This window comes from Anolis sagrei, chromosome 7 (assembly GCF_037176765.1).
Source record: "Anolis sagrei isolate rAnoSag1 chromosome 7, rAnoSag1.mat, whole genome shotgun sequence".
NCBI lineage: Eukaryota > Metazoa > Chordata > Lepidosauria > Squamata > Dactyloidae > Anolis > Anolis sagrei.
This window is the reverse complement of record NC_090027.1, coordinates 5505679-5529714: the sequence shown is the minus strand read 5'-3', so window position 1 is coordinate 5529714 and position 24036 is coordinate 5505679. Positions and strand designations below refer to the sequence as shown.

The window sequence follows — 24036 nt, the reverse complement described above, 5'->3', positions numbered from 1 at the left end:
TAATCTCTTTTCGTTCAGCTCCATTAGCTGCCGCATCTGTTTGCGGATTTCATTATATTGGGTTAATACATGGAGATGAATCATTTTATTCATCATCTAATGCAACACCTTGGAATCCTTTTGCTGTAGGGCAGCTAAGAACACTTTGATATATAGTTCTGTGAAGGGAATTGTAATGCAACCATAGAAAGTCTGCAATTCAAACTTTTGCAGTGCTTGAGCTTGAAGCTCATAAACCTCTCTGGCATTCTTTGATGGCGAATTGCAACTGATGTGTTGTTCTGGAACAGCTGTTCCAGGGGCTCCAATTTTGTGTTTTGCACTGAGTGTTTGTTCATAGTCCTAAGTTGCAGGGACTTTGCAGATAGGTGGCTTCCTTTGGCTACATTCATAGGGCAAGCCACCTGTCAATAATAGTTAGGATCCCTGGTCCTGCCCTTCTCTGGGTTTTTTGGAGGGAAGGGGCCATTTTTCTGGCAGTAACACAAGGAAGCCAGTCTATAGGACGCAGATCAGCTAGTCTCGTAGGAAAGGCTTCATTCCTCAAAACCTTCTGGGGAAATAGAAACAGCGATCCAGCGTCCATCCAGTGACCATCCGGGGTCCAAACTGACTATTCAGTTCCAGGGAAACGGAAGGAAAAGGTCCCGAAGGCTGGCTGAGAGCTCACAGCCTCTCAGCCTCACAGCACCAGAGGGGAAAAACAGCCTTGAAGTTTCCACAGGACAGCATTACAGAACAATGGAACTCCAACTGCTGTATCTTCAAGCCTCAGCCGGTAAGGTCTGCTCGATACCCAGACACATGTGGATTTCGGTAGCAGCACCCACGCCGACTAGGCATAGATAGAAAGCGGCCTGGGAGGGATTATAAAGAGTTCTTCCTTATGCTGAGATAGTACAGTCAAACCATGTTAGTGCCAGTCTCTTAAAGACTTGAATGGTAAAGCCTTGAAGTTGTTTGAAGATTTGTTCCTTAATAAAGACTTTGTTGTACTTTTAAAGACTCTAAAGCCCATTACTTCTGGAAGTCTCTAACAATCTCTCTTCGGGCACCCCGGCTTCCCACTGGGTTTAAAGTGTGCGTCCTGTAGAATAAAGACATTTTGTTCGGACTCAGTGGCAACAGAACATGTGTTGATGTTGATGTAAGAGTTGAAGTTGAAGTCATTGTGGTTGGTGCTGTTGTTGTGTGCCTCTAAGTCAGTGGTTCTCAACCTCCCTAATGCCACAACCCCTTAATACAGTTCCTCATGTTGTGGTGAACCCCAACTGATGAGGAGATATTGGAAAAATAGATATTTATTTATGTAAAAAATTGTATGTACTTTAGGTAAAGGTAGTCCCCTGACATTAAGTCCAGTCATGTCTGACTCTGGGGTGTGGTGCTCATCTCCATTTCTAAGCCGAAGAGCCAGCGTTGTCCATAGACACCTCCAAGGTCATGTGGCCGGCATGACTGCATGGAGCGCCGTTACCTTCCTGCCGGAGCGGTACCTATTGATCTACTCACATTTGCATGTTTTCGAACTGCTAGGTTGGCAGAAGCTAGGACTGACAGTGGAAGCTAACGCCGCTCCCCGGAATTGAACCTGCGACCTTTCGATCAACAAGCTCAGCAGCTCGGTGCTTTAACCCACTGCGCCACCGGGGGCCCCATATATGTATGTACTTTACAAGCACTGAAATATATAGAAAAATCAGGCTCTCTCTCTGTATAGAAAGAATGCTAATGGACAAGCAAGCTGCGTCCAGGCACAGCAAGAAGGGAGCTGAAGGGGGGGGGGGGGGCATGTTATCTGTACATTCCAGGAGAGAGAGATAAGCCACAGAGGCTGGTACAAAAACACACAATAGCATATCCACACTCTCTTCCGGACTACATCTCCCAGCATCCCTTTAGGGAAGGAGCCTCCTGACAGGTCAAAAGCAGGCCCCTGATGGATGCAGGCTGCTCCTAGGAATACACAGAGACATGTTTTTTGCATGTTAGAAGATAGAATTTGATGCTAAGATGACGTAGTGAATGATGTAAATGTATATAGACGTATGTTCTTTGTTTGCTTGCATTTGGAATCTACGAAAGCCACAGTCTGTACCTATTTCATGGCTCTGGTTTGCTTTTGGATGCAAGTCTACTCCAGGACCCCAGCTGGAAATAAAATCCGTGCTTTTTTAGACCTCCGGAACTCTCTTTGTCTCTTTCCCTGAAACCTTCTCCCTGCCATTTCACAACCATAGCATTATTTCCGTTGCTACTTCATAGCTCTAATTTTGAAATATCATATCAGATATTTACATTACGATTCATACTGTTATGAATCGTAATGTAAATATCTGATATGGAGGATGTATTTTTATCCATTGGACCAAATTTGGCACAAATACCTGATACACCCAAATTTCACTGCTTAGTGGGGTTGGGGGGATATTGAGTTTGTCATTTGGGAGTTGTAGTTGCTGGGATTTATAGTTCGCCTACAATCAAAGAACATTCTGAACTTCACCAACAATGGAATTGAACCAAACTTGGCACACAGAACTTCAATGACCAACAGAAAAACTGGAAGGGTTTGGTGAGCATTGACCTTGAGTTTGGGAGTTGTAGTTTACCTACATCAAGAGAGCACTGTGGACTCAAACAATGATGGATCTGGACCAAACTTGGCATGAATACTTAATATGCCCAAATGTGAACACTGGTGGAATTTGGGGAAAATAGGCCTGTACATTGCTGGGATTCATAGTTCGCCCACAGTCAAAGAGTATTCAGAACCTCACCAACGATGGAATTGAACCAAACTTGGCACACAGACCTCCCATGACCAACAGAAAATACTGGGTTTGGTGGGCATTGGCATTGAGTTTGGGAGTTGTTGTTCACCTGCATCCAGAGAGCACTGTGAAATCAAATAATGATGGATCTGGACCAAACTTGGCATGAATACACAATATGCCGAAATGTGAACACTGGTGGAGTTTGGGGAAAATAGGCCTTTACATTTGAGATTTGTAATTTCTGGGATTTATAGTTTACCTACAATCAAAGAGCTTTCTAAACCCCACCAACAATAGAATTGGGCCAAACTTCCCACACAGAACCCTCATGGCCAACAGAAAATACTTTGGTGACCCCTCTGACACCGCGTCATGACCCCCCCCCCCCCCCCGGGATCCCGACCTTCAGGTTAAGAGACATTGCTCTAAGTTGTGTGTCTTCAAGCATTCCTAAAATGAATTTATCACAGGTTTTTCTGGTGCTGAGATTGTGCAATCATCTAGTGAATTTCTATGGCTGAGCATGGAATGGAATCCTGGTCTCCAGAGTTCAACACGAAAGCCTCTGTACCATGCTGGCTCATGGTGGCCATACGACATATTCTTTCTTATCCACTATCATCTCTGGGCAAACACGTATTGCAAGAATGCCTCAATCCCAAGAGATCCATGAAACTCATTCAACCATTTATGAGTGGGACAGAATGTACTTTGTCAACATCTCTAAACTCCCTGCCTCATAGGAAACCAGGTGAAATTACTGTGTCGGGAACAAAGAATGGGTTAAAACCATGTTTCAGGCAAGACATAGGCGAAAACAGAAGAACAGTCTTCCTCGGGGGAGTGTGCTTGCTCCATCAGTATTTACTAGGCCTGGGTAACAACGGAAAAATTTGTTTCTAAAATCGATTCGTTTTTTGGGGGTTTTTGCGTTTCGTTATTTAAAATAATTACAAAATTTTCCTTTTAAAAAGTTCGATATTTACGAAATTTTGTAAATGTGAAAAAAATTTCAAAACATTAACGAATCGATTTCCGAAACAATAACGAATCGATTCGTTAATGGCGGACGCGACCGCGAAATACGCTAAAAAATCTCCAAAACCTTCTGAAGCTTCCCTCTCCCTCTGTTCTTGACTGTTGGTGTGATATTATAATTTTTTTTCACTAATTAAACAAAAAACTTGCCCCAGACATGCGGAAATAATAACGAAATGACCTCAGAACAATAACGAAACGAATACAATAACGAAATACGAAGCATTTACAAAACGTGTTTAAAAATTCGTTTTTTAAAAAAATTGCTCCAGAATGGTTTGTTATCATTTTGTAATTTAAAAATTAACGAATTATTAACGAATTACGAATTAACGAAACGAAACCGCCCAGCCCTAGTATTTACACAAATGATCAGCCACTGCTAGAACGGACAGAGAGTTTCATCTATGCTGACGATCATGCCATCACCGCCCAAGCAGAGAGCTTTGAAATGGTTGAACAGAATTTTTCCCTGAAGCTTTAGGTGCTCTTACTGCCTATTACAGGGAAAACCAGCTGATTCCTAATCCATCTAAAATGCAGACATGTGCTTTTCATCTTAAGAATTGACAAGCATATCGAGCTCTGCGGATGACCTGCACATGAGATCCTATTTCTGTCAATTCATGTTCTTATGAGCCAACAGATGAGCTGCTGAGTTGGCATTATCCTGTAGCCATTTACATTCCAGCAATATGTCTTTGCGCTTTTCAATGACCCATGCACTGCCCCTTTCTCTTCTAGGGCAATTTCCTTAGTCAGGTATTAATTTACAAGAAAAATCATAAATGTCACTATAATAAAACTGCTCAGGTTAGGTAATTCTTAATGGCATATGGAAATCGACTTATTGCATGGTAGAACTTTGATCCTCCATACAATAGACCTCTTACATATTTTTTTTGTTGAGATAAGCATTTCAGAGACCAGTGCTATATATGGAAGTGGAATGACAATGTGGTCACAGTTGTCAGGAGGAAGGAACTAAGCCTCAAATGACATCATCCTAAGATCATTTGCCTTTCAAGTAATTTTCACAAGACTGTCTTGTGAAGAAATGCAAATTTGTATGTTGGGACATTTTAATGCATAAGTTCTCCTTTGAAAACCCAGTTTTCTTTGTGCTTCCAAACCATGTTGGTAGTCTGAATGCTTATACTATGTGAGGGCATTAGGGAAAATGTTATCTCTACGCAGATGATGTCCAAATCTGTCACTCCTTCCCACCTGTTACCAAGGAGGCTGTCCAGACCTTGAACCGGTGCTTGGTTGCTGTGTCAGACTGGATGAGAGCTAACAAATTGAAATTGAATCCAGACAAGACAGAGGTCCTCCTGGTCAGTCGTAAGGCCGAACAGGGCATAGGATTACAGCCTGTGTTAGATGGGGTTCCACTCCCCCTGAAGACGCAGGTTCGCAGCTTGGGAGTGATCCTGGACTCATCGCTGAGCCTGGAACCCCAGGTCTCGGCGGTGGCCGGGAGAGCTTTTGCAAAATTAAAACTTGTGCGCCAGCTGCGCCCGTACCTTGGGAAGTCTGAGTTGGCCACGGTGGTCCACGCTCTGGTTACATCCCGTATAGACTACTGCAACGCTCTCTACGTGGGGTTGCCTCTGAAGACTGCCTGGAAGCTACTAGTCCAACGTGCGGCAGCCAGGTTACTAACAGGAGTGGGGTACAGGGAGCATACTACTCCGCTGTTGCGCCAGCTCCACTGGCTGCCAATCGGCTTCCAAGCACAATTCAAAGTGCTGGTGCTGACCTACAAAACCCTATACGGTTCCGGCCCAGTGTATCTGTCCGAACGGATCTCCCTCTACGTCCCACCTCGGAGTTTAAGATCTTCTGGGGAGGCCCTGCTCTCGACCCCACCTCTATCACAAGTGAGGCTGGCAGGGACGAGGAGCAGGGCCTTCTTGGTGGTGGCCCCTCACCTGTGGAATTCACTCCCCGGGGAGATCAGATCGGCGACTTCCTTCTTGTCATTTAGAAAAAAAATTGAAAACTTGGATGTGGGACCAGGCATTTGGACGTTCTGGCAGCTAAAGGAAGGACCTTCAAGATGGACAGGAACTGACTGAACGGAATGGATTTTTGGAACTCTGAACACTGAGCATGAGATTAGTTTACTGATTGTGTTATGTACTGTTGATTTTAACCTTGTACGCATGTATATTTGACATAGGCATCGAATTGTGCCTTCTTTGTAAGCCGCCCTGAGTCCCCTCTCGGGGGTGAGAAGGGCGGGGTAGAAGTAATTGAAATAAATAAAAATGCTTTTACCAAGGATAGATATTGCAAAGCCCATGGGCTGAATGCAAACCCTTGGAGCAGCGTTTCTCAACCTGGGGGATGGGACCCATGGGGTGGTCATGAGGGGGGTGTCAAAAGAATGACCAAAGACCAGCAGAAAACACATATTTCTGATGGTCTTAGGAACACGGTGCTCTGGATGTAGGTGAACAACAACTCCAAAACTCAAGGGCAATGCTGACTAAACCCTTCCAGTGTTTTCTGTTGGTCATGGGAGTTCTGTGTGCCAAGTTTGGTTCAATTCCATCATTGGTGGGGTTCACCAAATCCCAGGAACTACAACTCCCAAAGGTCTATTTTCTCCAAACTCCACCAGTGTTCACATTTGGGCATATTGAGTATTCGTGCCAAGTTTGGTCCAGATCCATCATTTTTTGAGTTCAAACTTCACAGTGCTCTCTGGATGCAGGTGAACTGCAACTCCAAAATTCAAGGTCAATGCCAAACCCTTCCAGTATTTTCTGTTGCTCATGGGAGTTCTGTGAGGGAAGTCTGGCCCAATTCTATCCTTGGTGGGGTTTATAGGGCTCTTTGATTGTAGGTGAACTATAAATCCCAGCAACTACAATCCCAAAGGTCTATTTCCTCCATACGCCACCAGTTTTCACATTTGGGCAGATTGAGTATTTATGCCAAGTTTAGTCCAGATCCATCATTGTTTGAGTCCACAATGCTCTCTGGATGTAGGTGAACTACAACTCCAAAACTCAAGGTCAATGCCCACCAAATCCTTGCAGTATTTTCTGTTGCTCATGGGAGTTCTGCGTGCCAAGTTTGATTAAATTCCATTGTTGCTTGGCGTTCCGAATACTCTTTAATTGTAGGTGAACTATAAATCCCAGCAAGTACAACTCCCAAATGATGAAATCAATCCCCTCCAACCCCATCACTACTCAAATTTGGGCATATTGGATATTTGTGCCAAATTTCGTCCAGTGAATGGAAATACATCCTGCATATCAGATATTTACATTACGATTCATAACAGTTGCAAAATGACAGTTATGAAGTAGCAACAAAAGTAATTTTATGGTTGGGGGGTCACCACAACATGAGGAACTGTATTAAGGGGTCATGGCATTAGGAAGGTTGAGAACCACTGAAGAGTTTTATAATTCAGCAAATATATCCAACATGTTTACTTTAGCTTGAACTCAGAAGTGGAAATTATTTATTACTCTCATCATGGCACAATGGACTGAGAAAGGTGAGATCCAATGAAGCTAGCCTCTCCTTCGCAATGTCTGTCCACTCTCCACCCGATTTTTGCTTCTTCTGCCAGTGTATTTTCACCAGCAGACACATTTTTGCAAACAGACTTATGAGATAAACTATAGAAAACTTCCCCGTCAACAAAAGGGGATTTCTCCCGGCAGAGGGCACTTGTGCCAAATCCTTAACCAAACAGCCAGTGCTTTTTTTTTTGTGTGTTGGAAATACACTGCCTTTCTGTATAAACATTACAGACACCCAAATACCTGGGAGTCACTCTGGACCGTGCTCTGACCTACAAGAAGCACTGCCTGAATATCAAGCAAAAAGTGGGCGCTAGAAACAATATCATACGAAAGCTGACTGGCACAACCTGGGGATCACAACCAGACACAGTGAAGACATCTGCCCTTGCGCTGTGCTACTCTGCTGCTGAGTACGCATGCCCAGTGTGGAACACATCTCACCATGCTAAAACAGTGGATGTGGCTCTTAATGAGACATGCCGCATTATCACAGAGTGTCTGCACCCTACACCACTGGAGAAATTACACTGCTTAGCTGGTATCGAACCACCTGACATCTGCCGGGAAGTAGCAGCCAATAGTGAAAGGACCAAGGCACAGACATCTCCAGCTCATCCCCTGTTTGGGTATCAGCCAGCACGCCAACGACTTAAATCAAGAAAGAGTTTTCTAAGATCTACAGAGGCACTCGCTGGAACACTCCAGCAAGCGAGAGTCCAAAAGTGGCAGGCTCAAACCCAGCACCTCAATCTGTGGGTGATACCAGATGAGAGACTCCCCTCTGGGCACACAGAAGACTGGGCGACTTGGAAGGCGCTGAACAGACTGCGCTCTGGCACCACGAGATGCAGAGCCAGTCTTAAGAAATGGGGCCACAAAGTGGAATCCTCGACATGCGAGTACGGAGAGGAGCAAACCACTGACCACCTGCTGCAATGCAACCTAAGCCCTGCCACATGCACAAAGGAGGACCTCCTTGCGGCAACACCAGAGGCACTCCAAGTGGCCAGATACTGGTCAAAGGACATTTAATCAACTACCAAGCTTGCAAAATTTGTGGTTTTTAGTCTGTTTGTTTGTTTTGTTCTGTTAGAAATGTAATACAATGGTATGGTTGCTGATGACACGATAAATAAATAAATATCCTCATCATGCCACAATGGACTGGGAAAGGTTAGATCCAATGAAACTAGCCTCTCCTTCGCAACGTCTGTCCACTCTCCAACCAATATTTGCTTCTTCTGCCAGTATATTTTCACCGGCAGAGACATTTGTGCAAATAGACTTTTGAGATAAACTATAGAAAACATCCCTGTCAACAAAGGGGATTTCTGCCGGCAGAGGGCACTTGTGCCAAATCCCTAACCAACCAGTTAGTACTTTTTTGTAAAGTTGGAAATTCACTGCCTTTCTTTAAATAAAATTACAGACACATTCATGGACATACTTACCACTCTGTTGTCTACAGCGATGTAAAGTTCAACGTATTTTCTGGCCTTCAGGTAGGCTTGTTTCTAAACAGAAGAATGATACAAAGACAATCCAGATGAGGTTTCTAAGTATGGAGTGAACAAGAATGCCAGCTCACAGGATAATCAAAATTTTAGATAATAAAAACTGCAGTTTCTCAGCCCAGGCAAAGCATATAAGCGAAAGAAATACCAACTGATAAAGTAAAACATTTATTAAATTAGAGTTTATTCATTCTTAGGGGGCTGGATATGTTTAGTCTGGAGAAAAAAAGGGCAGTAAATGGCATGATAACCGTGTGTAAATGTTAAAGAAAGGATGTCATATAGTAGATGAAGCAAATTTGTTTCCTGTACCTCTAGAGCAGTATTTCTCAACCTGGGGGTCGGGAACACTGGGGGGTCATGAGGGGGTTTCAGAGAGGTCATCAAAGACCATCAGAAAACTATTTTCTGTTGGTCATTGGAGTTCTGTTTGTTAAGTTTGGTTCAATGCAATTGTTGGTGGAGTTCAGAATGCTCTTTGATTGTAGGTGAACTATAAATCCCAGCAACTACAACTCCCAAATATCAAGTCTCTTTCCCTCAAACTCCACTAGTGTTCACATTTGGGCATTTGAGTATTCGTGCTAAGCTTGATCCAGATCTATCACTGTTTCAATCCACAGTGCTCTCTGGATGTAGATGAACTACAACTCCCAAACTCAAGATCAATGCCCACCAAACTCATCCAGTATTTTCTGTTGGTCATGGGAGTTCTGTGTGCCAAGTTTGATTCAAGTCCATCGTTGGTTGAGTTCAGAATGCTCTTTGATTGTAGGTGAACTATAAATCCCAGCAACTACAACTCCTAAATGTCAAGATTCTATTTTCTCCAAACTCCACCAGTGTTCACGTTTGGGCATATTGAGTATTCATGTAGAGTTTGGTCCAGATCCATCATTGTTTGAGTCCACAGTGATCTCTGGATGTAGGTGAACTACAACTCCAAAACCAAAGGACACTGCCCAACAAACCCTTCCAGTATTTTCTGTTGGTCATGGGAGTTCTGTGTGCCAAGTTTGGTTCAAGTCCATCGTTGGTTGAGTTCAGAATGCTCTTTGATTGTAGGTGAACTATAAATCCCAGCAACTACAACTCCTAAATGTCAAGATTCTATTTTCTCCAAACTCCACCAGTGTTCACGTTTGGGCATATTGAGTATTCATGTAGAGTTTGGTCCAGATCCATCATTGTTTGAGTCCACAGTGATCTCAGGATGTAGGTGAACTACAACTCCAAAACCAAAGGACACTGCCCACCAAAGCCTTCCAGTATTTTCTGTTGGTCATGGGAGTTCTGTGTGCCAAGTTTGGTTCAAGTCCATCGTTGGTTGAGTTCAGAATGCTCTTTGATTGTAGGTGAACTATAAATCCGAGCAACTACAACTCCTAAATGTCAAGATTCTATTTTCTCCAAACTCCACCAGTGTTCACGTTTGGGCATATTGAGTATTCATGTAGAATTTGGTCCAGATCCATCATTGTTTGAGTCCACAGTGATCTCTGGATGTAGGTGAACTACAACTCCAAAACCAAAGGACACTGCCCACCAAAGCCTTCCAGTATTTTCTGTTGGTCATGGGAGAACTGTGTGCCAAGTGTGGTTCAATTTCATCGTTGGTTGAGTTCAGAATGCTCTTTGATTGTAGGTGAACTATAAATCCCAGTAACTACAACTCCCAAATGACGAAATCATTTTTTTGAGTGTGCCCAAATTTGGTGGCAATTTGTCCAGTGGTTTTTGAGTTCTGTGAATCCCACAAACGAACATTACGTTTTTATTTATATAGATTAAAAGCTGCCAAGAAGCCTGGGAGACTCTTCATATTAGAAGACATATAGGTTGTCCATTGTGGCAATGAAGGCTGTTTGGTTACGAAATCAATTATCTCATAGTGACCGTAACACCAACCAAGAGCTGCTGAGATCTTGAGGGTTCTCTTTCTTTGCTGGGAAATTGTGTCATATTTCTTCAAAACCAGTTACTAAACTTTTGCATCTCGGCATTTTGAATCTGTCTATTTGCTGAGAGGCACATATAGAAAAGATCCAAAAATAGCTCTGCAGATAAGGTTAGTTATCACAGCAGATTCTTAAGCGAATTATGAGTTTGGAAAGGAGGCAAGAGAAGGAACAGTAAAACCTCTCTAAGTGGCAGGAATGTTGAAAAATTGGTGTTTTGCACATTTAAAAAAAGGTCCTGTCCGAAAAACAATGCAAAATAAAATCTTTTTTGTTTTTCGCAAAAGTCCCAAAATATAGAAAAAAAAATACAGAAAATGTGTAGTCTTTAGGCTTGGCTAACCATGGAAAAATTTGGTTCTAAACTCGTTTTGTTTTTAGGGGGCCTTTGCGTTTCGTTTTTTTTTTTAATAATGCCGAAATTTTCCTTTTAAAAATTTCAAAATATACGAAATTTCGTATAATTACGAATCGATTTGTTAATGGCAGACGAGATTGCGCAATATGCTAAAAAAACCCTCCAAATGGGACAGGGGGAACTTCTGAAGCTTCCCTCTCCCTCCGTTGTTGACTGTTGGTGTGATAAAACACACAACAACTATAAAACTTGCACCAGACATGCGAAAATAATTACGAAATAATTACAAAATAATTACGAAATAAATTGAAAAAAATGTTTCGAATCTAATTTACTCCTCACACTATTCCTGCATGGCTCAATATTGGATCGTAAGCTAATTTAAATACGAAGTAATAACGAATTACGAAATTAACGAACGAAACCGCCCAAGCCTAGTAGTCTTACTCAACAAGGAGAACAAGTCTTTTGTTTCATAGAATCATAGAATCCTAGAGTTGGAAGAGACCTCCTGGGCCATCCAGTCCAACCCTATTCTGCCAAGAAGCAGAAAAATTGCATTCAAAGCACCCCCGACAGATGGCCATCCAGCCTCTGTTGAAAAGCTTCCAAAGAAGGAGCCTCCACCATGCTACAGGGCAGTGAGTTCCACTGCTGAACAGCTCTCACAGTCAGGAAGTTCCTCCTAATGTTCAGATGGAATCTCCTCTCTTGTAGTTTGAAGCCATTGTTCCATTGCGTCCTAGTCTCCAGGGAAGCAGAAAACAAGCTTGCTCCCTCCTCCCTATGACTTCCTCTCACATATTTACACATGGCTATTAGGCTTGGGCGGTTTCGTTCGTTAATTTCGTAATTCGTTATTAATTCGTATTTAAATTAGCTTACGATCCGATATTGAGCCATTTTGGAATAGTGTGAGGAGTAATTAAGAATCGAGACAATTTTTCCAATTTTCGTAATTATTTCGTAATTATTTTCGTAATATAATATAATAATATATAATATATAATACAATATATTATAATAATATAATATACAATAATATAATATAATAATATTATAATAATATAATATAATATAATATAGTTGTTGTTTGTTTTATCACACCAACAGTCAACAACAGAGGAAAAGGAAAGCTTCAGAAGTTCCCCCTGTCCCATTTGGAGGTTTTTTTTTAGCATATTGCGCAATCACGTCCGCCATTAACAAATCAATTTGAAATTTACGAAATTTCGTAAATTTCGAATTTTTTTAAAGAAAAATTCGGAATTCTTTAAAAAAACGAAACGCAATAGACCCCCTAAAAGCGAAACGAGTTTAGAAACAATTTTTTCCGTTGTTACCCAAGCCTAATGGCTATCATGTCTCCTCTTTAAGCTGGCTCTTTAAGCCTCCACCACACTCCAAGGCAGAGAGTTCCACTGCTGAACAGCTCTCACAGTCAGGAAGTTCCTCCTAATGTTCAAATGGAATCTCCTTTCTTGTAGTTTGAAGCCATTGTTCCATTGCATCCTAGTCTCCAGGGCACCAGAAAACAAGCTTTCTCCCTCCTCCCTATGACTTCCTCTCAATATTTACACATGGCTATCTTGTCTCCTCTTTAAGCTGCTCTTTAAGCCTCCACCACACTCCAAGGCAGAGAGTTCCTCTGCTGAACAATTCTCACAGTCAAGAAGTTCTTCCTCATGTTCAGATGGAATCTCCTTTCTTGTAGTTCGAAGCCATTGTTTCATTGCATCCTAGTCTCCAGGGAAGCAGAAAACAAGCTTTCTCTCTCCTCCCTATGACTTCTTCTCACATATTTACATATGGCTATCATGTCTCCTCTTTAAGCTGCTCTTTAAGCCGCTCCTCATTTGGCTTGTTCTCCAGAGCCTTGATCATTTTAGCCTCCTCTAGACACATTCCAGCTCTAGACACATTCCAGCTTGTCAATATCTCTCTTCAATTGTGGTTTCCTTTGGACAGGAGAGACAATAAAAAACCCCAAGATTTACACCCCGATCCTGGAAGGTTAAGACTTACTTCTGCGCTGGTGCTCATCCTGGAGGTCTTTTTCATGGGCTCATCATCCGACTGCCAGGTTGTGTTGGTTACCCCACAGACCTTGGGTGTTTCGTCTTTTGTTTCCAGACTTTCGTACCTGAAGACCGCATGAGCATCAGGCTCTGAGGCCTTCAAGGGTTCGATGATATATCGCTTCCCACGACTCTTGAAATACCCTCTGTAAAATCATCGCAAAGGATGGTGAGGATCATTTTCAGCCAAATGAATCATCTCCTTTCCTAAGCATTGGCAGTTAATATGGTACAAGCCCAACCTCCTAATTCTCCTTTCTGGAAGTACATCTGAAACACCTTGGTTGCCATAAACCCTAATTTCCATTCCTTTGCTTAATCTATGCTGATTCAGCCTCAAGTGAATAGGCAAACCCTCCAAGTCTATGAACTGGTGAGCCAACGTTTCCATCTCAGAGACCCTTCTATCTTAGAGAAAGACATTTTTGCCAGCCATTCTGTCACATAGATAGCAAATAAGAAAGATAATTGAGTTCTTCCTAAGATCTGTTTAGTTAGCAAATGGTTCATTCGTTTGTTTTGTATTCAAAGGAATGGACTACAGTAGACATTCCACTTTTGTGGTTTTTAGAGTGGGAAAAAAGTAAATAAATATTTTTTTAAGGAGAGAGAACATCTCTCTTGGAATCTCTGGATCTTCCAGGGTCAATGTATTGTCGAAGGATTTCATGGCCTTAATCACTGAGTTGTTGTGAGTTTTCCAGGCTGTGTGGCCATGTTCCAAAAGCATTCTCTCCTGACATTTCGCCTGCATCTATGGCAGGCATCCTCAGAGGTTGCGAGGACTGCTGGAAACTAGGAAAATTGGGTTTATATGATGTCCAGGGTGGGAGAAAGAACTCTTATCTGTTGGAGCTAGGTGTGAATGTTGCCACCTTGGTTAGCATTTAATGGTCTAGCAGTTTCAAGGTCTGGATTCTTACTGCCTGGGGAATCCATTGTTGGGAGGTGATTAGCTAACCCTGAGGACATCCGTAGGGATACCAAGGTGCTTGTCTATAAAGCTATTGTCCTCCCAACCCTGCTATATGCCTGCGAAACGTGGACTGTCTACAGACGTCACATGCAACTCCTGGAACGATTCCATCAGTTCTGCCTCCGGAAAATCCTGCAAATCTCTTGGGTAGACAAGTGGACAAATGTCAGCGTGCTGAAAGAAGCAAAGACCACCAGCATCGAAGCGATGGTCTTCCGCCATCAACTCTGCTGGATCGGCCACGTTGTCTGGATGCTCGGCCACCATCTCCCAAAGCAGTTGCTCTACTCCGAACTCAAGAACAGAAAACGGAATATTGGTGGGCAGGAAAAGAGATTGAAAGATGGGCTCAAAGCCAACCTTAAAAACTCTGGCATAGACACTGAGAACTGGGAAGCCCTGGCCCTTGAGCGTTCCAGCTGGAGGTCAGCTGTGACCAGCAGTGCTGTAGAATTTGAAGAGGCACGAATGGAGGGCGCAAGAGAGAAACGTGCCAAGAGGAAGGCGCATCAAGCCAACCCCAACCGGGACCGCTTTCCACCTGGAAACCAATGCCCTCACTGTGGGAGAAGATGCAGGTCAAGAATAGGGCTCCACAGTCACCTACGGACCCACCGCCAGGACACTTGGAGACCCTCATCCTCGGACTACAAGGGATCTGGAGTTTTCCTGTTGTTCTTTATTTACTGTTATAATTTTAGAATTTTTTAATACTAGTAGCCAGATTTTGTTCATTTTCATGGTTTCTGTTGAAATTGTCCACATGCCTGTGGATTTCAATGGCTTCTCTGCATAGTATGACACGGTGGTTGTGAGGGTGGTCCAGCATTTCTGTGTCCTCAAATAATACGCTGTGTCCAGGTTGGTTCCTCAGGTGCTCTGCTATGGCTGACTTCTCTGGTTGAAGGAGTCTGCAGTGCCTTTCATGTTCCTTGATTCGTGTTTGGGCATTACTGTGTTTGGTGGTCCCTATGTAGACTTGTCCACAGCTGCATGGGATATAGCCAATTGCAACATTCACACCTACCTCCAACAGACAAGAGTTCTTTCGCCCACCCTGGACAGTCTACAGATATACAAACCCTATTTTCCTAGTTTCGAACAGAGCTTGCATCTGAGGATGCCTGCCATAGATACAAGTGAAAAACCAGGAGAGAATGCTTCTGGAAACATGGCCATACCATCCGAAAAACTCACAACTTTCCAGGGTCAGTTTAAAGTCAACTTCCATTGGACATTCATAGAGTGATATTCTTGCTTGGTCCTCCAATGTGACTATATGGTCAACTTTTGGTAGAAGTTGACCAGAGTCACCCTGAAGGACCTCAACATTTCCAGAAAGGATGTATTAATCAAATCTGGAAACAATCAGATCTGCAAAAGCTAAACGTAGAAATGTGGAGGGCCAATTGTACTTCTAAAGCCCACTATGATGATGTCTTTATTGAATTGGGAACTGGTGTCGATTTGATTCTCTTGGTCAGACACTGACTATTGCTCATGCTTGCTGATTCTGAGAGTTCTCATCCAAAAGAGTAGCTTGTCCAACGTCCAGCACAGAGTCGCCATATGAGAGGCAGCACTCAGTGGTGGGCTACTTGCTTTGGATGCTAAAAATCCCATGTTCAGTCACTGGCATCTATCCTTGCAGGCTCAGGTAGCAGTAGCAGAGTCAAGTGATTGCCTCAGATCTTTGAGAGTCATGAAAGGACACCAGCTTTGCACTGACAGAAGAGAGGTGTCTGTGGAATGTTCTGCCTCAGGGATCACAAAAACATAATATGCGCCTCGATTGGTTGGGGAGGTCAGATTTCTAGTTCCACTTCAAGGAGCAAAACATCCCGAGCTGTTTCTGTCTGCTATTGCCACTAACTAGAAGAGACTGTACTGAACTTGGGGGACAGGATGGCTGACTTGATATGGGGCAGCTCCTTCTGTTCAATCAAAGGAATTATTTTATTTATTTATTTATTTATTTATTTAGAGCTTTTATAAAGCCGGGAAGTAGCAGCCAATAGTAAAAGACCAAGGCAGAGACATCTCCAGCTCATCCCCTGTTTGGGTATCAGCCAGCACGTCAACAACTTAAATCAAGAAATAGTTTTCTAAGATCCTCAGAGACACTCGTTGGAACACCTCAGCAAGCGAGAGTCCAAAAGTGGCAGGCTCAAACCCCGAACCTCAACCAGTGGCTGATGCCAAATGAGAGACTCCCCCCTGGGCACACAGAGGACTGGGCGACTTTGAAGGCACTGAACAGACTGCGCTCTGGGACCACGAGATGCAGAGCCAACCTTCAGAAATGGGGCTACAAAGTGGAATCCATGACATGCGAGTGTGGAGAAGAGCAAACCACTGACCACCTGCTGCAATGCAACCTGAGCCCTGCTACATGCACAATGGAGGACCTTCTCGCAGCAACACCAGAAGCACTCCAAGTGGCCAGATACTGGTCAAGGGACATTTAACCAACTACCATACTCGCAAATTTTGTAATTTGTTTGTTTGCTCTATTCTGTTAGAAATAATTTGACTGGTTGTTCTGACACGACAAATAAATAAATAACCCGGTCTTCTCGACCTCTGAGGAGGGACTCAGGCCGGCTAACAACAGAGAATCAATATACAAATAAAATAAAGCATAATAACACCATAGTACATTAATACATTAAAACACATTAAAATACAGATCAAGAATTACATAAACCCAATGCGTCAAGAAAAATCACAAATTCACCACCATCCGCCTTGTGGTCAACAGTGATTGATTCGATCATCAATCTGAGAATGCGAAATTCCAGAGTCAAGATTTTACCATCTTTCTGAAAGTCAGGAGGGAGGGGGCAGATCGGAGCTCTATCGGGAGAGAGTTCCACAGCCGAGGGGCCACCACCGAGAAGGCCCTGTCTCTCATCCCCACCAGCCGCGATTGCGAAGGTGGTGGGACTGAGAGCAGGGCCCCTCCAGAAGATCTTATTTATTTGTTTGTTTGTTTGTTTATTTATTTTGGTTGCTTCTACTCCGCCCTTCTCACCCCGGAGGGGACTCAGGGCGGCTTACAAAAGCAAGGCACAATTCGATGCCCGCATCACATAACAACAATAGGACAATAAACATCGGTTAACAGAACTAGCAATTCTAGCAATAACATCAATTAACAGAAAACAATAATTATTGTAAGGCAAAAACAACCATAAAACCAATAAAAGCAATAAAAACCAATACAAACCATTTCTCCTCATTGACGGTCAGCGTTTCACAATCTCATGGTTCAAATTCCAATTCCACAATTGTCAGTCCTTTCAGTCCTATCCATCTGGTTGTCCATAACTAGTTGTCAGATTGCCCAAAGGCCTGGTCCCACAACCACATCTTTACCTTCCTCCTGAAGGAGAGGAGGGATGTTGATGCCCTGATTTCCCCCCAGGAGTGAGTTCCATAGGTGAGGGGCCACCACTGAGAAGGCCCTGCTTCTCGTCCCCACCAGCCTCACTTGTGATAGCGGTGGGGTCGAGAGCAGGGCCTCCCCAGAAGATCTCAAATTCCGGGGTGGGACGTAGAGGGAGATACATTCGGACAGATACGCTGGACCGGAACCGTAAAGGGTTTTGTAGGTCAAAACAGCACCTTGAATTGTGCTCGGAACTGAACTGGCAGCCTTGATGGTTCGTAGAGGACAATCCGTTCGGACAGGTAAACTGGGCCGGAGTCGTTTAGGGATTTATAGGTCAGCACCAGCACTTTGAATTGTGCTCGGAAGCCGATTGGCAGCCAGTGGAGCTGGCGCAACAGAGGAGTAGTATGCTCCCTGTACTCCGCTCCTGTTAGTAATCTGGCTGCCGCACGTTGGACTAGTTGGAGCTTCCGGGCAGTCTTCAGAGGCAACCCCACGTAGAGAGCATTGCAGTAGTCTATACGGGATGTAACCAGAGCTTGGACCACCATGGCCAAGTCAGACTTCCCAAGTTATGGGCGCAGCTGGCGCACAAGTTTTAATTGTGCAAACGCTCCCCTGACCACCACCGAGACCTGGGGTTCCAGGCTCAGCAATGAGTCCAGGATCACTCCCAAACTGCGTCCTGGAGGCACTGTGTATCTATGTAATTTATTTTAAATATTTGTCAACAATAATAATAGCAACAACACAACTTCCAACACTATGTTTTTCACAAAGAACAGGCCGTTGACCATCTTACCTCAAACCACTGCATGCACTGATGCTTGCAGCAGAGTCGGTATCATTTGGAATCTGTCCTCCATAATAGCAGTGGTCCTGTAGGGAAACAGAGGTCTTGTAAGGTCAAATATTTCTGGAGGGTGATATGTTATTCTATAGCAGTGATTCTCAACCTGGGGGTCGGGACCCTTGGGGGGGATTGTGAGGGGGTGTCAGAGGGTCACCAAAGACCATCAGAGAACACATAATAATAATAATAATAATAATAATAATAATAATAATAATAATAGGTTGTTGTAGGTTTTTCCGGGCTATATGGCCATGTTCTGGAGGCAATTTAAACAGGCACATGAAATCACTCTCAACAAAAGATTCCCCCCAGGCACTTCCAAGCCATTGAATGCAAATCAAGGTGATCAGCTGAAACATTCACAGCTAGCCCCAGCAAACAAAAGTCCTTTGTCTCACCCTGGTCATTCCACAGATATATAAACCCATTTTTCCTAGTTCCAACAGACCTCACTACCTCTGAGGATGCTTGCCATGGATGCAGGTGAAACGTCAGGAGAAAAATTGCCTCCAGAACATGGCCATATAGCCCGGAAAAACCTACAACAACCCATGGATTCCGGCCATGAAAGCCTTCGACAATAATAATAATAATAATAATAATAATAATAATAATAATTTGTCATGTGAGGTACGACTGCAAGTCACTTCTGGTGTGAGAGAATTGGCCATCTGCAAAGACGTTGCCCAGGGGACACCCGGATTTTTTAAATGTTTTACCATCCTTGTGGGAGGCTTCTCTCATGTCTCCGCATGAGGAGCTGGAGCTGATAGAGGGAGCTCACCCACGCTCTTCCCAGACCTGCAACCTGTCGGTCTTCAGTCCTGCCGGCACAGGGGTTTAACCCACTGTGCCACCGGGGCTCAATAACAACAACAACAACAACAGGAAAAACTCAGCCACTATCAAGACCTCAAAATCGACCTGCAAAGGCTCTGGCATAAACCAGCACTGGTGGTCCCAGTGGTCATTGGCACACATTGGGTGCCGTGCCAAAATATCTCAGCTGGCATTTGGAAACAATTAACATCGACAAATTCATGATCTGTCAATTGCAAAAAGCCACCTCACTTGGATCTGCACGCATCATTCCAAAATACATCACACAGTCCTAGACGCTTGGGAAGGGTTTGACTTGTGATTTTGTGATATGAAATCCAGCATAGAGATCTCGTTTGCTGTGACATACTGTGCTTTTGTGTCAGAAGAAGAGGAAGAGGAAGAAGAAGAGGAGGAGGAAGAGGAGGAGGAGGAGGAGGAAGGGAAAATTACACAAAGCGAGGGCATAGAGATGCCAAACAGACAAACCATAAAATGCAATCAGCCTGAAGCTATAAATATCTGGGCATACTACAGTTGGACAATATCAAGCATGGGCATGTGAAAAAGGTGGTCAGCAAAGAATATGTCCAAAAAGTCAGAAAGGTTTTGAAGAGCAAATTAAATGGTGGAAATACGATCAAGGCTCTCAACCCCTGGGCCATCCCCATCATTGGATACACGGCTGGGATTGTGAACTGGACACAAGCAGAGCTGGATGATCCGGACAGAAAAACAAGAGAACTGATGACAATCCACTACGCATTACACCCGCGTAGTGATGTCGACAGACTTGACCTGCCCAGAAAATCAGGAGGAAGAGAGAAGAGGGCTTCTGCAAGTTAAACAAATGGTAGAAGAAGAGAAACACGCACTGGCTGTTCTGTCGCCGCTGGAGCCGAAATGAGGTGCTTTTAAGAGAGGATGTTAGGCTTGCATCCAGCGGGAAGCCAGGGGGCCCGAAAAGAAGCCTTTAGAGAAATTTCCCTCATTAAACAGTCTTTAGGAGGCTTGAGAAATATAACAGTTCTTTATTAATGAACAAACAGGCTTAACAGTCTATTCGCTCTTGCAATCTTGTTTACAGGAAACAGGCACTATCTTCAAAACCTTTGCTCAAAGGAAAATTCCCCTTTTTAGCTCCTCCCTGGCTGTTGTGAACCTAAACCTGACTGATTTGAGTCCACTACCGGCTGAACTGCGTCTCAGAACCGAGCAGACGTACCAACAGGCCTGTAGTCACTTAGCTGGCTTGATGAGCAGAGCTGTTATTCCCTCCGGAAGTCCTCAGGGCTGTAAAGCTGTTTCCCTGGAACCTTTTGGGAATCTGTAGAGGCTCTTAAAACTGTTCTCCCCCAGGAAGTCTTAAGAGACGAAGCCTTTGCACAGGAGGACGTTTGTGTACATCCTCTGCATTGACTTCCTTTTTGAGACTAACTGAAAAATGTCCCCTTCCCTCCAAAAAACCCAGAGAAGGGTGGGACCAGGGAACCTAACTGTTATTGACAGGTGGCTTGTCCTATGAATGCAAATTATAACAGGAAGCCACCCTGCTGCAAAATCCCAAGCCTGGGATTGCAAACCAACATTTAATTCAAAGAAATAAAATTGGAGCTCCTGGAACAGCTGTTCCAGAACACTGGCAGATTATAGGAAAGGCAGTCAAGAACCAACATCGAGGGAAGTCAAGAGTAGTAAACTGCTTAAAGTGCAAAAGACAAAGAGCGAATACCGTAAAAACACAATCCAGAGCAAAAGAGAAAACTGGCCAAAGAAGGCGGCTCTCCATGGACAGTTCCTGGGAAAAATTGAGGGCCAAATTGACAAAGAAAAAACATGGCTGTGGCTCACAAATGGAACTTTGAAAAAGGAGACAAAGGAGGGTCTGACTCTGGCAGCCCAAGAACAAGCCATTCGAACCAAGGCCATCAGAGCCAGAATTGGAAAGTTGATGGCAGATCCCAAATGTAGACTCTGCAAGGAAGCAGATGAAACAATAGAACCCATCCTCAGCTGCTGCAAGAAGATCATGCAGACAGACTCCAAGCAGAGGCACAACACCGTTGATCAGATGATTTATTGGAACTTGTGCCACAAACACCATCTGCCTGCGACAAAGAACTGGTGGGATCACAAGTCGGAAAAAGTTACAGAGAATGAACTCTCCAAACTCCTCTGGGACTTCCGGATTCAGACAGACAGAGTTTTGGAGCACAATACTCCTGACCTCACGATCATGTTAAAAAACAAACACAACATACGAACAATCTACAGACCCACCAAGAAAATCCAACAAATGCTTCATTCAGCAAAGGACAAGAGGGACCCTCTCACCTCTGCAGGAGTCTACCGGATACCATGCAGCTGTGGACAAGTCTACATAGGGACCACCAAACGCAGCGCCCAGACACGCATCAAGGAACATGAAAGGCACTGCAAACTACTCCAACCAGAGAAGTCAGCCATAGCAGAGCACCTGATGAACCAGCCTGGACACAGCAGATTATTTGAGAACACAGAAGTGCTGGACCACTCCAACAACCACCATGTCAGACTACACAGAGAAGTCATTGAAATCCACAAGAAACATGTGAACAATTTCAACAGAAAGGAAGAGACCATGAAAATGAACAAAATCTGGCTACCAGTATTAAAAAAATCTAAAATTACAACAGCAAAACAGCAGAGAGGAAACAACCAGGCACCTCAACAGAATATTTTCCCAGGCTCAGCCAGGCCTTCAAATGCTAATGAAGGTGGTCAGCTGAAACATTCACACCTAGCTTCAGCAGAGAGCTCTTTGCCCCACCCCAGTCATTCCACAGATATATAAACCCATTTTCCTATTTCCAACAGACCTCACTACCTCTGAGGATGCTTGCCATAGATGCAGGCGAAACGTCAGGAGAAATGCCTCTAGAACATGGCCCTATAGCCCAAAAAAACCTACAAGAACCTAATGTATGGATTGTTGATGTTTCAATCCTAGATGACAGCAGGATTGAAGAGAAACAAGTGGAAAAGCTGACACGATACAAGGATTTAAAGATCGAACTGCAAAGACTCTAGATGCCTCTACCTGTGTAACTGATTTTTACGGTCCATGGAAACCATCTGGAATAACCTGCAAAACATTTGCTGTAGGGGGTAATGCTTGCTGAAGCTGAAGATCACGAAATTTCATTTGGTCTGATTGCATCGTTTAAAAGCATTGTATGCTGAATAAATGTCTCCATGTCCTTTTCTCCCAGAATTCTCGCCCCAAATGCAAGTGGTGTTCATTCATTCATTCCTGAACGTGATAAACGTTTCCTTCATGAAGAAAAATGTGTTCTAAATAGTCAGTTTAGAACAATTTGTGCAATTTGATAAAAGGTTTGCAAAACAGCATATTCTAGCCCCGATTCAGTGAACACTGGTTGAACTTGAGTTCTTTAGAAATCAATGGGGTTCAAGATTGCCACGAGGAGAGGATGAATGTTGAGTCATGTTTTTCCAGTCCAAGTCACTTTCATGGGTATTCAGTGCTAAGTCAATTCTATCCAAACTGACTACTTAATATTTTTAGATGCACTAAAATATGCATCTGTTAGCAAGTTTCCCTAATATATATATATATTTGAGAATAACTATTATTGAATGAATTCAGCCACTGAGAAATATTCAGTTTGACTGGTTCACCCAACAACAACAAAACTTTATTTATATATCGCTCCATTATTATTATTATTATTATTATTATTATCTTTATTTGTACCCCGCTAGCATCTCCCGAAGGACTCGGTGCGGCTTACACAGGCCAAGGCCTCAATAAAAAACAACAGCATAACAAACACATAACTTAAAGCAAATCAAACAATAAAACAATAGCAATAAACAATAAAAACAATACACCATGATACAATAAAACTAGGGCTGGGCCAAATGTGAAGGGTACATATTAAAAAGTGCTGGGTGTGACAGATGGTATGTCGGAATTTAGAGTAAGTGCAGTGTGCAGACAATCTTAAAACTCTGATAAAGTGCTTCTGGAACATATTGCTGGAGTTCCTATTCTGGAAAGGCACATCGGAACAGCCAGGTCTTCAAGTTCTTCCTAAAGACTGCCAATGTTGGGGCTTGTCTGATGTCTTTGGGGAGGGTGTTCCAAAGTCGGGGGCTACCACAGAAAAGGCCCTGTCCCGTGTCCCCACCAAACGTGCCTGCGGCACAGGTGGAATCGCGAGCAGGGTCTCTCCAGATGAGCAAAGAGAACACGTGGGTTCATAGACGGAGATGCGGTCACACAGGTAGGCTCCATCTCTCCGAAGGGACTCACCCATCCTTTCATGCATTGCAAGAGTTATGTATGCACTTAGAATAATGTTAGCCACAATAACTACATATTATTTGTTGAGCATTCCTTATCCAGAATTCTAAAATTCTCCAAAAACCAAAGCTGTCCATATAGTCAACTGTTGTATATCAGCCAGAGGCCCTTAGGCAGTCCTTAAGGACAATTGGGTGTGGGGTGGATTGGACTAATTTTAGATGAGGATGGGCGATGAGTGACAATGTTTTGAGGGTGTTGAGCTGTTTAAGCCACTAGGCTGTAAGACCTGTAATTGTACTTCAATGCAATGTAAGTTTGATATGTTTGAAATGTTTTGATATGCCTGGCTCGAGAGCAGTACGTGTGAAAAAGATCTTGGAGTCCTTGTGGACAGCAAGTTAAACATGA

The 24036-nt window shown here is 43.5% G+C and overlaps 1 protein-coding gene across 1 annotated transcript in view; it reads right to left on the bottom strand.

Moving 5' to 3' along the window:
- Nucleotides 1–24036, bottom strand: part of ADAM28 (ADAM metallopeptidase domain 28) — a 92466-nt gene that overhangs the window by 33767 nt on the left and 34663 nt on the right. The window contains exons 5-7 of the mRNA XM_067470670.1: nt 18447–18523; nt 13222–13420; nt 8818–8880 (exon numbers count right to left, since the gene is read on the bottom strand). Of these exons, the coding sequence (XP_067326771.1) occupies nt 8818–8880; nt 13222–13420; nt 18447–18523 (339 nt within the window). The remainder of the gene's footprint in view (nt 1–8817; nt 8881–13221; nt 13421–18446; nt 18524–24036) is intronic.